The following is a 14,813-nucleotide window of genomic DNA, read 5'->3' on the forward strand; positions in this document are numbered from 1 at the left end:
GGATGGTATTTGGTGGGAAAGGATGTGAGTGGGTTTAAATATTTGTATATAAACACAGAAACACAGCTGCAGAAAGGAGATGATGGAACACCACCCTTCCCAAACCCCATCCGTTCCACCTAACCGCCAAACATACACACAGACCAATACAAACACACGTACACACACAACACACATCACAGGTGACGTAAACACAAAACAAAGGTGCTTCTATGATGGAGCCAACCTATATTTGAACTCCCTAATGATTCAACGTAAATCTTACATAAAAGCCAGACGGCGTACACACAAAAGGCTTGCCCCCCTTTTGAAGATTTAATGGGGTGTGTCATTATCTCGAATGCTTGTAATTACAGTGTCATTTCCTGTTAGCCGTGCCATCCCTACACACACTTGATAAAGAAAGAGACCGTTTGACTGCAAGCATTATTTTAATACAAAAGAGAACAAAAAAGGATTTATAATCATAACTTCTGTACTTTTACATAATTGCACCCAGTTTTCTCTCAGTCATGTAAAAAGTAACAATCAAAAGGTGGATCCTTTCGTATCCCCCTACTCAAATGACACAATAAATAAATAAAAATTACCTTTCTTCAGGTTTCATATGCTTCAGCTTGTCAAAGACAAGACAAAATTCAAAGCGCTGTTTAATGGGGGCTTCACTAGAGCCCCCACGATCCATTAATCTGAACGCTTCTGTCACAAAAGAAGCAGGAAGCCACTTTTGACGTCATTTAAAGTGTGTAGTCGCTGGCGAAAAGGCCACCATTGAAATTATTAAGCTTCACGGTCAGTTATCATCAGAAATGATCGTTGTCAAAAGCAATTCTTCATGTCAGGAGATGTTGTTTACTTAGTAGAAAACGTCATTTCGGTTATATTAATACTAGTCAGAGAGTTGATATGATACTGCAAATCACAAATAAATACAGTTTCTTACTCTAGAAAAGAAACAAAAACATCAGGATTATAAATTAACCATGAAACAAACATTCACAATTGTAATTATTTTTGCATACTGTAAAAACAAAGCTCTGTAACATGATATCTGTAACAAAATAAGCTCAACAGAAACAGAATATCACACAACGACTGCATGGACACCTGGGTTGTAACACAGTGGAGAAGACGCTCGATGCAAGCAAGTGAAACATATCTGCTGTGCGCTTTAGGGGTCCCTTAAGTATCACACGTGACGTCAGACAGAGACCTTTCTTTCCATTTCTTCTCGTGATCACCGTGTTCGAAGAAACTACCATACACTCACATACACACAAACATACAGACTTTCAAAATGTCCCAAGTGCACAGATCCCAAATAGGGAAATGTTTATATATAAGATTTCCTCTTTCATTTAAGTGGCAGAAACGTGCCGAGTGGTCTGCACACGTTTCAACCATGATCATGCACATCTGTATGAGAGAGAGAGTGTGACTGGTGGTTGCATATTCATAGTGGTGAAAAACACCCCAGTGCAAAAGTGACAGCCGTCTGTACCGCCCCCTAGTGTGCACTGTAGATGTTTGATACGTCATGTCGTACTTTCTCGATCGCACAAACGTCAAATTAAGGACGTGATGTATAACACAAATAAGGCAGCATTTATGGTGGGGTTTTATCTGGGTGCTGTACCGGCGCACAGCTGTGTCTGACGGACTGGGTTTCGGTAAGAGTCTAGTCCCGTCTCATTTACCCCTACTGGTCTGAGCTGGCTGATGAGGGCATGCGAGTGAGAGGAGAACGAGAGAAGTTGTTTGTTTCTCTCCTGCTGGTTAATCAGAACCAGCTCAGCGTCAGTCATATAGATTGTGATGGAGACTTTATTTCTTCCCTGCTGGTGTTTTAGGGCTTGGGGTCTTCTTGGAGATGGTAGGGATTTTGGAGGGTTTGGCCCCAGGTCGGCGAGGTGTGTCTGAGGTATCGGAGCAAGCCGAACGGGTCTCCATGAGCTCGGAAGTGTCGGAAGCGTCGCTGCCCCTTCGGCTGCTGGCTCGGCTTCCGGCACGGCTCCCTGCTCGACTGGCCGGGCCGCTCGTAGAGGATGGAGTGCGTTTAGTGTCTGAAAATAAATAAATGAAGTTTATTAGTTTGAGATAAAGTACACATTTCCATACAGCCAAAAAATGTATTTTTAAATATAATTTTAAATATATTTCAAAATATGCAAAAAAAATGGCCAAAAAATATATGTGCTGAAATATATTTTGAAATATGTTTACAAAAATGTATTTTTCACCAAATTTGTTTTGGCCATTTTTTATATTTTGAAATATATTTTAAAATAAATGCAATTTAAAGCATTTATATTCACGTCGCATTGGAAGAAAAACATTTTGTACAAACCTGTAAACAACCTTGAACATAATTATACATTTTATAATTATACTTTATATATTTTATACAAACATGGAAATTTTGGATATTTTGGCCTGGAATTATTTTTATTTTTTTGCTGCATGGGTTGTAAAATTGGAAATATATTTGTTGCCCCTGAAATACATTTTTAAATTTATGTTAACATATGAAGGTTAAAACTAAATATATTTTCGAATTAAAAAATATATTTAATTAAGCGTCACTTTTAGTGCTGGGCAAAGATTAATTGTGATTAATCACATACAAAATAAAAGTGATTTTTGCATAATATATGTGTGTGTACTGTGTCTAATTATTATGTATATTTAACCACACACACATACATATATTCTATATAATATGTAATATATAATATTAGGGCTGTTATAAGATTAATCGCGATTAATCGCATCCAAAATAAAAGTTTGTGTTTACATAACATATGTGTGTGTGCTGTGTGTAAATATTATGTATATATAAATACACATTCATGTATATATTTAAGAAATATTTGCATTTATATACTGTATATACATTTATATAATTTATATTATATATAAATATAAATATTTTATATATAAATATAACACATTTTTCTTTAATATATTCATGATTGTCTGTGTTTTTATAAAATAAATAATAATTATACACAGTACACACACATATGTTTTGTAAACACAAACATTTATTATCGCGATTCATCTTTTGACAGCCCTATATATTATAGAATATTATAAAATATATATTATAAAAATATAAATAAATATATATATATATACACATGTAAATGTTTCTTAAAGACATACATGAATGTGTGTGTGTGTACATAATAATTATGCCTAAAATCACTTTTATTTTAATCGCGATTATTTTTTGCCCAGCACTAATTACTTATATTTAATATATTTCTAATAAGAAATATATTTTTAATGTACTTTATTGGTTTTTAAACTATAGATGAAATAAATCAAAATTAAATCCATTATACACTATTATGGTAACTTGCAATGGTTGACAAACTATTTTTAGGAGCTATACAGAGAGATTGTGTAGCTTCAGTGTGTATTTGACTTTAGGGAAGGGAGTAAAGGATTTCCTACCGGAGCGTCCAGGTTTAGTAGATGGTGTGGCTCCACCATTCTCACCAGTCAAAGAGCCACGGCTGGAATGGAAAGTTGGTCTCTTAAGTTTGGACGTGGAGCCTCCCTTTAAAAGAAGATGAGGTTTATTAATACAGATACTAAACCTAATATAGATACATTTTTTACAGACACTATTTAGTTGACTACACTTTACAAAAAAGTTAATCAAACACGCTTGGCTATTTATGATAACACGTAGATGATCTTTAAATGAAATAAAATAAAATCTAAAACTTTAGATCTCACTGGATCTAAATGGAGAATGATGAGTCTACCACAATGCCTGTCTGTGTTGTTTGGGTCAAATCAAGCTGCTGCTGTTTGTTTTGTTTGAGCTTGTTACCGTTCTTTATTTTTTTTAACTGTTAGTGTGTTAGGGCATCGGGACAGGGCGGTTACCTCATGCCCAGGGGTCTGGCCGTGCTCTGGGCAGGACTGGCACTTGGATGGAGTTGGAGTTTTACTGTGTGCCAGCCAGGGCTTTGCATAGCCACGAGGTTGGGATTGGGAGGACTGGGAAACGAGGCAGCAAAAAGGACGAGGAAGAGCGCAAGAGCAAAGCGTTGGGAAAAAGCCAGGATAATAATCGGAAAAAAAGAGTAAAGTAAAGGGAAGTAGCGCAGCATGGCAGAGCGAAGTGTTTTTATAGGTGGAGGAAGCCGCATTTTCCAGACAAGGGAGGGAGAGGGACAAAAAGACAAAGAACGTAAAAATCGTACAGATGACATTATGACAGTGATCCCATGTCAACCCACAATAACAAATGTAAACAAACACCACAATCAGTGACAGAGAAAAACCATCCACCGAAAAGACGACATGACAAACAATGCTGATTTTAAAACAAAGGAAGATGTTTGTAATGAAGCAGAAAACTGAAGCACCATTGACTTCCATTGTAGGAAAAACAAATACTATTGAAGTCAATGGTGCTCAGAAACGGTTTGGTTACAAACATTGCTCAAAATATCTTCCTTTGTGTTCAGCAGAAAAAAGAAATAAATCCAGGATGGTAAATGGTGACAAAATTTTGGGGTAAAAATGACCCTTTATAGACCGTGTCAAATGGATGATACATGTATGGATGTATTATACAGAGGCAACCCCTCTTATTGCCACAAAAAATTGGGTACTGTATGTTGGGTTATAATTCTATAGTACTTGACTCACCCTTGAAGAAGCTGTGGGCGTGGCAGGGGCGGAGGGCAGCGATGCGCAGCTGTGGGCACTGTGTGATGCCGATGAGGACGAGCGGGTGGGAGAAGCTGTGCGTGATGAAGGTTTGGACCGTCGCCCGCGGGACCGGAAGGCCGCCAGACCCTGCGAGGCTCCTTCTGGAAGAATGAACTTTTCCCGCAGCTCCAAGTTGGTACGTCCACGAGCTGCAGAATGGGAAAGAGGGGCGGGACAAAAAGAAAAACAAGTTTAGCTGACTGGCCAGAAGAGACATTGATCAGGCGAGTCAGCGGTTTACCACTGGTTTGACTCTATATCCATTCTGAAAGCGGTCTGTGTGCGTACAAACATGATGCAGGAGGTAAAACGGTGGAGCAAGCATCTTCAAACAAGAGCTCACTCAAAAAAAGCACAGCGCCCCTCACAGAAACAAGTGCACGCATAAACAGCGCTGACGGACACCTGAGGGTCATGCCTGATTATGCTTTAGGCAAACATACACAATGAAACCAACACAAGCCTCTACAGAGCATTCTCAATAACAGATACCGAACGCAGCAGCTCTTGCACAACATACAGACCAGAGCAGCCAGACAGAAAGAAAAAGAGAGGGAGAGAGATGCAATAGCAGAAGTAGCTGTGGACAGAAGTTGTCTGTTAAGCCCTCAAGACACCTGTGTCAACAAAGTTATACACACATTATATTGCGCATGCAGCTGTACAACAAGGTGAACTGAGGCAGTAATGCTGTCAAGTTATCTTCTTCTGGCCTACATCGTAAAACGCTAATTCAATGACTTGCATGAGTAGATTACATACAAAGTCAATGCAAAAACGCGAATAGATGCGAACTCGCGCGGGGCGATGGGAATGACGCGAATTTGGTGACACGGTTGCCATATAAAAACGCCCATTTTTGCCTCAAATGCGTCTTCGCGCAAGTTGAAATTATTCAACTCACGCAAAAAAAATGTACATGACACAAAGTTAAATCCCATGAGTAATCTAGAGCGAAAAAACATGATGCTTGTACACAGACCAAATGCGAATTCAACGATTTGCACAAGTTGATTACATACAAATCAATGCAAAGACACAAATAGATGCAAACTTGCATGGGCGATGCGAATGACGCAAATTTGGTGACACGGTTGCCATATAAAAATGCGTTATTTTGCCTCAAATGCGTCTTTGCGCAAGTTGAAAAAAATTCTACTCACGAAAAAATTACATGACACGCATTAAATCCCACGAGTAATCTAGAGCGAGAAATGTGATGCTTCGTGTTTGGTGTGTATGCAGCACATGGCCTACACACACCAAACGCGAATTCAACGATTTGTGCGGGTAGATAACCTACAAAGTCAATGCAAAGATGCCATTAGATGCGAACTTGTGCGGGGCAATGCGAATGACACGAATTTGGCGACGCGATTGCCATGAAAAAAACACGCTATTTGCCTCAAATGCGTCTTTGCGCAAGTTGAAAATATTCAACTCAAGCTAAAAATGTACATGACACAAAGTTAAATCCCATGAGTAATCTAGAGCGAAAAAAACTTGATGCTGTGTACGCAGCACAGCTGTGTACACACACCAAATGCGAATTCAACGATTTGCACAAGTTGATTACATACAAAGTCAATGCAAAGACACAAATAGATGCGAACTCGCATGGGGCGATGCGAATGACACGAATTTGGTGACAAGGTTGCCATATAAAAATGCGCCATTTTGCCTCAAATGGGTCTTTGCGCAAGTTGAAAAATTCAACTCACGAAAAAATTACATGACACGGAGTTAAATCCCACGAGTAATCTAGAGCGAGAAATGTGATGCTTCATCGCGAATTCAACGATTTGCTAAAGTAGATAACCTACAAAGTCAATGCAAAGATGCCATTAGATGCGAACTTGTGCGGGGCAGTGCGAATGACACGAATTTGGCGACACGATTGACATGAAAAAAACACGCTATTTGCCTCAAATGCGTCTTTGCGCAAGTTGAAAATATTCAACTCAAGCTAAAAATGGACATGACACAAAGTTAAATTCCACGTGTATCTAGAGCGAGAAACGTGATGCTTCTGTTTGGTGTATACGCAGCACATGGGGCATACACACCAAATGCGAACTCAACGATTTGTGCGGGTAGATTACATACAAAGTCAATGCAAAGATGTGAATAGATGCGAACTCACGCACAGCAATGCGAATGTCACAAATTGGGCTCTGTGATTGCCGCAAAAATGTGTCAAAAAAAGTTAAATCCTGCGAGTAATCTTGGCTGAAGCTCAACATCCATGATCCTTCAGTGGGTTAATATATGTCTTTTAAATTGAAACAAAACGTTTGTAAAACAAATTTTTAAGCTTATTTAGCAATTGATACGTTACATATCCATGGGAACATACATCTGGAATGACAGCGAGTAAATTATGAAAGAAATTTAAATTACTGTGTGAACTATTCCTTTAAGCATATAAATCAGTTCAAATAAATAATTCCCTGATTCATTTCATCGCACAGATTTAAATATTTAGTTAAATTATACATGGGTAATGGTGCCTTTCTACTTGTACCTGACAAATGTGGTGAATATTCGTAGAATAAAGACTTGCGTTGCTTTACTGTTAATGAAATTCAAATTAAAAGTTCATTATGACTGCCACTAGGGTGCGAAACTTCGAGCGTTGTGTCTGAATGTCGTATGCAATGGAATGGTGGCATAGAGGCCGAAGTATACAGTGGCGTGACGCAATTTTCCTCATCCGAAAAGTGCGCGTGTACAGAGCGCACGGACCGATTTTTGAAACCCTGTTTACATTGTATGTGTGGGTCGCACATGTGCATACAGTAGAATGTAGTCTGTAGCCCCGGAGATGTGTTGCATTTTGTCGCAATGCGTCTGCGTACACGTATGAGTCAAATACACGATGCTTCGCAAGGCTGTGCGTTCGACTGTGCCCATACTAAACTCTGGGCTTAAGAGTGTTCTGGTCTTAGTATAAATACTGTTTGACTGACTACTAGTGAACCTGTATTGTGTCAAGCTACTTTAATATAAAAGTGTGATTTAAAGGAGCTTCCACGTCATTGCAAGACACACGCTTCCCATCAGACCAAGAAACAGGGGTGAAGTTGATAACTGCCGCACCATATAATTTGCTCCCCACATGTCAGTCGGGGCCTGTAATTCATTTCTCCACGAGTAATAGCTTTTTAAGAGTGATATTAGAAACCCCAAGCCTGGCCGCACCCAGGTCCCAGTGCTTTTAATTTACAATATTCACCCATGACACACATGAAAAGAAATGAAGCCGAGGCTCGGCCACGTCTGGTTTGAATGGTTGGCATGATGCCAGCTGACAAATAGACCTTGCGTAGTCCTCACACACACCCCACACATATACAAAGACACAGCAGTAATGGGATGGATCCGAAGCTGGAAAATAGGTTTAGAGGCCGAGAATGAAATAGACAGACAGATGTTAACAGGACAGAGTTAAGAGGAAAGGAAGGAGAGAAGAGAGAGGTACCTCTGCAGCAGAAATAGCCAGGAGTGACAGTCACTAAGAGACACAAGAGACAACATGAAAACACACGCAAACACACTTTCCCAAAGAAACAGTTCACCCAAATATACTTTTGGGTAAACTTGTCCTTTAAGACCTCCTGTCGGTTTATAAGCACCACAGAAATGCACTTTTAATATCAAAATCACAATGCAGGAAGTGTTGTAAACGGCTGAGACGGAGTCTTTAATGTGCGATTGGTCCAAAGCGAGATACAGGCATGAGGGTGCGGTCCAGTTAGTTTAGTGCTAAGGTCAGCGAAGCACAGCAAAGCAACCAAGAACCAAACAGCGTGTGAGTGAAACGGAGAGAAAGAGAGGGAAACGAAACGTGTGGAGAAGGAAGACCATCCGAACGAGAAGGAGAGAGAAAAACCCAACCTATGCGAGATGATATGGAGATGCTGGAGTCAGAACGGAGGATTTTAAGTCCAGGATGTTGCACTGGGGAGAGAAAGAGAGATAGGGGGCGGGGCAGAGAAAGAGAGAGGGAGAAAACTAAGGAACATGCATCATGCACTACAATTTTGGATAAAATAATGAGAGACAGAAAAAGAAGGGGCCATATGTAAAGGCCATGCATATAAAGACAATCACCATGGGAGACAGTACATGAAGTAATGGGAAGTGATAAAAGATGAGAGTGAACTTAGATGTTTTATGTATTGAGAAGACACTTCAAAACCTAGTGAGCTGCCTACACTAGCAGTTGACTTCTAATGCAGCATCGTAACCGTTACACAACGTAATTAGTAACCAAAATTAAACGCTATATATACATTTACATTTATGCATTTAGTATGCTTTATTTTTTAAATTGACTTACAGTGCATTCTATCTATACTGCCCCCCAAAGGCAAAGCGCAGTAACTACAGATTTGGTTAAAGAAAAACTACAACATTGAGTTAAAGGAAAAGTTCACCCAAAAATGAAAATTCTGTCATCATATTCTCATCCCCACGTTGTCCTAAACCTGTATGAATCTGATGAACACAAAAGAAGATATTTAAATAAATGATGGCAAGCACACAGCTGATGGAAACCACTGACTTTTATTGTAGGAAAAACAAATATGATGAAATTCATTGGGTACCATCAACTGTGAGCTTACCATAATTTATTTAAAAACTTTATAAAATAACTCATACAGGTTTAGGACAACGTGAGGGTATGGAAATGATGACAGAATTTAATTTTTGGGTGAACTATCCTTTTAAGGCTTGAAATGGGCTTTTTGACAAAGCCTCCTGGTTTAATTTCGTACCATTAATTGCAGTAACATATTTGACTGGCTGGCGTAAAAAGTTTAAGGGCATTTTTCTCAGTCTCAGTGTTTGTGTAGTTACTGCACATAGCCTTCGGAGGGCAGTATTCATATTTTTCTTTATCAGTATGTGTTTATCCTGGAGATTAAACGCATTGCTGTCACATTGCTAGCGCAATGCTCTTCCAACTGAGCTACACCACACACAGCAACTTGCATGTCACATCACATACATCCTTAACATTTGATAGATATTGACATTAACATGCTGCTAAGATAAAGGTGCAATACCCTGATTAACTAAAGACATGCATAACACAGATCTTTTTGTATGTAAATACTCTTGTAATTACATTGAACTTTGACTTTTTTCCACAGTGTTACTCGAAGTGCATTCTGAGTAGGGATGCATATCAATTAATCGCGATCAATCCACAGCAGAACAAAGGCCCTTGTTCACATCATATATGTGTGTGAACTGTGTATAATAATTATGTATATATAAATATGCACACATGCATGTATAATTTTAAGAAAAAAATATATTTATATACTAAGTATTTATATTTATATATAATATAAATTATACATAAATATACAAATGTATATACATATGTAAACATTGCTTAAATATATACATGCATGTGTGTGCATTTAACTATACAAAGTTATTATACACAGTACACACACATATATGATGTAAACAAAAACTTTTATTCTGCTATCGATTAATCGCGATTAATTGATATGCATCCCTAATTCTGAGAAAGGTTTTTTTACAACCACTTAAGAGGCAGCATAATACGCCTTATTCATGTTGATTCCAAAACAAGGCTGTGATGGATGGACGTCCAGAGCATGCGCTTTAAATAGGGTTGCCAACTGTCCCTTATTAGCCGGGACGTAATGGGACATACTCTTATATGTTTTGTACAAATGGAGATGTATACTTAGTTGTTGTCAGAAAATATTGTATTGTTGCACTACACTGGTGATAAAAAACAAAAAAAGAGTAAACATGCTTACAATATGAGAAATTAGCGATTAGCCAACAGGCTAATATCCAAAACAGATATTATGTACACAATGCGCTATTCTCATCTCAAATTAGATCATATGTCCCTTCTAATTTTAACAATCCATGTTTTCTGACGATGCATTTTCTGTGTTTTGATGGCTGAATGACCAGCATCCTGATACAAAACAATAGGTTTAAACTAAGCGCACGCTCTGGACGTCCCTTACAGCCTTGGCTTGTAATCAACATGGCGGTGGACTGAATAAGGTGTATGGTCCTAATAATGCTGCAAATGAAGGCAGCACACTAGTTTTCGTGACAGCCATCACAGTACGCAATGAAGAAAGAGTGAAAGCTGATGATGACAAAAGTCGCTAGAAGAAAATGTTGCTTATGAACGTTCTGTGAATTGTCTGTCAGGATGTCCAGTACTTTCTGCAATAGCCTTGTTTTGTTCCTCTATGTGTTCAGTTTGCAGCAATTGTGTCAGATTTACCTCGGCAAGGGTCGTTCTTCACCAGGAACTCATCCAGGGCCATCCACCCACCTCCAACCCGAACCATGACTGTGCTGCGCAAGATTCGCACAAGACGCAGCTGCTGCGAGTCTCCAAACTGGAAAAAACGAATAGTGAAGGAACAGAGAACAACACACGGTTATTTTTTGATGAACTACCTTTATGATCATTTAGTCAGATTATACTTATTATGTTGAAAAGCTTCAGGCAAATCAGAATGAATCACGCTGCAACATGCTGCAAACCACACTTTACAAATTCACCATGATTCATCTTAAAGCTTGTCCGGCTAAAACCCATCTTTACAATAAACATCACGCCACAGCAATTCTCTGAATGTTTGTCCTTTCATACTTCAAAGAATTGCTTCGGTTAAATGTTTATTATTGCTAAGTAAAGAAATCAGACGTTGGATAGTTTTCCTCCACCAAAAGCCAACAAGTCTAAAATTAGCTCTACAGAAAGCTCTGTAAATGTTAACCGTTTCCTGATCATGACAAATCATTTCAATAAAAAACCAAGCACATCCCAACCACAACCTTCGAAATCTGCCCCCGGTTTGGATGGCGTATATAAACGCATTTAATATTTTTATGATAGCGCAGTGATTTTTGTCTCCTAGACAGGAAATGCCCACTAAGAATACAGGAAGGGACCGAAGAAATCTCAGACAGGAATGTGGCCTGTCCACAGGGAATTCTTAGCAAGCCCATGCAGAAAGTGTCCATCGGTACTGATTTACATCTCAAAAACCACAAAACAGTCAGTGTCTACAGGAAGAGCTCATGGGAACTGTAAGATTTCATAGAAAAATGTCACGAACACACCGGTCACTTTACCTGATTCCCAAGGAAGAACTACAATAAGTCCAGCGTACGTGGAGAAGGAAGAAAAAAGAAGGAAGACAAGAAAAACAAAAATGAATACAGACATAAACACATAGCTTACATGTTCATAACCTATTTTGTTGGGAATAGCTTCCCTAAAAGCTATTCCTTAATATTAGCATATACAGCAGAGATGGTCTATGTTGACTCGTGGTGCTGAAGAGCTGCTAGAGGAACACAATGAGGGGGTGAAGTAGTAAAGCAGTGAGGAGACAAATGAAGGTTGGGAGAGTATGCAGAGTTAGCATTGTGGATCCATAGCCTGTGCAATGCAACAAGTTAGTTAGTCAGACATCATTAACCAATGGCTAATGATGTTGGGGTTTGAAAAACCACTCAGTCGTGCCTGCTCACTGAAATTATGGGTATTGTGGTTAACGTTAGTTGGGTGGTGGGAAGCGCACACAACATTAAACTGATGCTGGTGTGAAATGTTACAGTGGTACTGCATACACACACACAAAACCTTTAGTAAAAATGGCAAGATCACATTCAATCTTTAGAGAATGTGATGTTGGTTAAAGTTATGATATTATGCAAATGCAAGCTCAGTGATGATCTAAATAAAAAGGTGTAATGATGATAAAGCAGTGATCAGCAGTCTTTAAATAACATCATATCTTATTAAGTATAAATTCTTATAAAATCAATGATAATGTCTTTTAGCTCAAGATTCTCACCCTGTACTTGTTTTCTCCGATCTGCTCCACTTGAAACCTCTTGGCACACTTGCATTGGGCCACTTGTCTGGTGACCTGTGATATGAATTCAAAACATGAATTCAACTTAAACATGTTTTCATCCAAAGCCCACTCCTATGCATTTTCTTATTGTCTGTACCTCATCTTCGATCTTATCGGCATCTGTAGTGGGTTTGTAAGCATCTTTGTTGGGGTGCAAAGCTGCCACAAACTCGTAGTAATCGATGTAGCCGTCGCAATCGCTGTCAAAGATATCAGCGACCGCTGTCATCTCCAACTTGCTGGTAGGGAACTCTGCACAAAAGGTAAACTAGCATTAAAGTCCGGAAGTCGTGATCAACTTCACTTTCGTGTTTAATACTGTGCTTTGATTGGACATTGGAAAGTGGGCGTTTCATTCAAAAATGGAACTTGCAGCAGACTAAAAGTTGGATGGGGGCGGGGTTAACAAATGCAGTAACAAATCTAGATGACATCATCAGAGAAATATTGCCACAAGAGGGCAAAAGAACATTTTCAGATTTTGATTATGAAGTTTATGAGGGCACATGAATAAAAAAGACACAAATAAACTGTTTATAATAAACACTGCTATATTAAAAAATAAGAATTGTCAGTTTTTAAAACTTTAAAAAAAAAATTCAACATATAATGAAAAACAATATGTGTTGGCTAGGGATGCATATCAATTAATCGCGATTAATCTATAGCAGAATAAAAGTTTTTGTTTACATCATATATGTGTGTGAACTGTGTATAATAATTATGTATATATAAATATGCACACATGCATGTATAATTTTAAGAAAAAAATATATTTATATATTAAGTATTTATATTTATATATAATATAAATTATACATAAATATACAAATGTATATACACATGTAAACATTGCTTAAATATATACATGCATGTGTGTGCATTTAACTATACAAAGTTATTATACACAGTACACACACATATATGATGTAAACAAAAACTTTTATTCTGCTATAGATTAATCGCGATTAATTGATATGCATCCCTAGTGTTGGCACATGAACGTACTTGATGCCAAGATGCCATCAATAAACTCCTGGCGCGTGATCTTTCCATCCTGGTCTTTGTCGATACGCCTGAAGAAGTCCATGACGCGAGACTTCTTGTGATTCATCCAGCGCATGTATTTCTTTCTCCACACATCAAAGTCAAAGTTGGCGAATTCTTTAAGCTGAAGTTGGAAAAAAAATTGATTTGTACCGTTTACATGATGCCCTCCACTTTTTTTGAAAATATGCTCATTTTCCAGCTCCCCTAGAGTTAAACATTTGATTTTTACAATTTTGGAATCCATTCAGTCGATCTCCGGGTCTGGCGCTAGCACTTTTAGCATAGCTTAGCATAATCCATTGAATCTGACTAGACCATTAGCATCACGCTCAAAAAGGACCAAAGAGTTTCAATATTTTTCCTATTTAAAACTTGACTCTTCTGTAGTTATATCGTGTACTAAGACTGACAGAAAATATTACGCAGCGTCCAAAAGTAGTCCCCTTGGTAACTTTTAATAGCAGGGGACTATTTTTGGGCACTGTGTAAAATCATTGTGCCTTCTGCAGCCATATTACAGCAGCAAAGTCCTTGATTATTACGCCAGAATGAGAGTATAGTTCCTAGCCATATCTGCCGAGAAAATCACAACTTTAAATTTTCCGTCAGTCTTAGTACACAATGTAACTAAGAGTCAAGTTTTAAATAGGAAAAATAACAAAACTCTTTGGTTATTTTTGAGCATGATGCTTATGGTCTAATCAGATTCAATGGTTTATGCTAAGCTATGCTAAAAGTGGTACCACCAGACCCGGAGATCAGCTGAATGGATTCAAAAATGGCAAAAATCAAAATTTTAACTCTAGGGGAGCTGAAAAATTAGCAATTTTTAAAAAAAAAGTGGAGTGTCCATTCAATAGCAGTACACTTTGATAGGTTGTGTACACAGATGCAATACCTCCTCTAGTCTGTCGAGGGCATCGTTGAGCTTGCGTTGGCGATCGAGGGCGAGCAGCCACACTTGTTGCCAGCGTGAACAAAGCTGGGTGAGGCGAGGATTCCCGCCAGTAACCTGTACCGAGTGCTGTTGTTGTTGCTGCTGGTTTTTTCCTATAAGAAGAGCAGCGGGTACATGTCGTTTAT

At 38.5% G+C, this 14,813-nt stretch overlaps 1 protein-coding gene across 1 annotated transcript in view; it reads right to left on the reverse strand.

The window, feature by feature from the left end:
• Positions 1-412: 412 nt before the first annotated feature.
• macf1a (microtubule actin crosslinking factor 1a) overlaps positions 413-14,813 on the reverse strand; it is a 212,967-nt gene continuing 198,566 nt past the window's right edge. Inside the window, exons 91-102 of the mRNA XM_073858236.1 lie at positions 14,629-14,780; positions 13,689-13,851; positions 12,778-12,932; positions 12,618-12,692; positions 11,890-11,907; positions 11,030-11,147; positions 8,632-8,694; positions 8,216-8,248; positions 4,672-4,883; positions 3,901-4,014; positions 3,460-3,565; positions 413-2,063 (exon numbers count right to left, since the gene is read on the reverse strand). Coding sequence (XP_073714337.1) covers positions 1,825-2,063; positions 3,460-3,565; positions 3,901-4,014; positions 4,672-4,883; positions 8,216-8,248; positions 8,632-8,694; positions 11,030-11,147; positions 11,890-11,907; positions 12,618-12,692; positions 12,778-12,932; positions 13,689-13,851; positions 14,629-14,780 — 1,448 coding nt within the window. The 3' untranslated portion in view covers positions 413-1,824. The remainder of the gene's footprint in view (positions 2,064-3,459; positions 3,566-3,900; positions 4,015-4,671; positions 4,884-8,215; positions 8,249-8,631; positions 8,695-11,029; positions 11,148-11,889; positions 11,908-12,617; positions 12,693-12,777; positions 12,933-13,688; positions 13,852-14,628; positions 14,781-14,813) is intronic.

This window comes from Misgurnus anguillicaudatus, chromosome 20 (assembly GCF_027580225.2).
Source record: "Misgurnus anguillicaudatus chromosome 20, ASM2758022v2, whole genome shotgun sequence".
Lineage (NCBI taxonomy): Eukaryota > Metazoa > Chordata > Actinopteri > Cypriniformes > Cobitidae > Misgurnus > Misgurnus anguillicaudatus.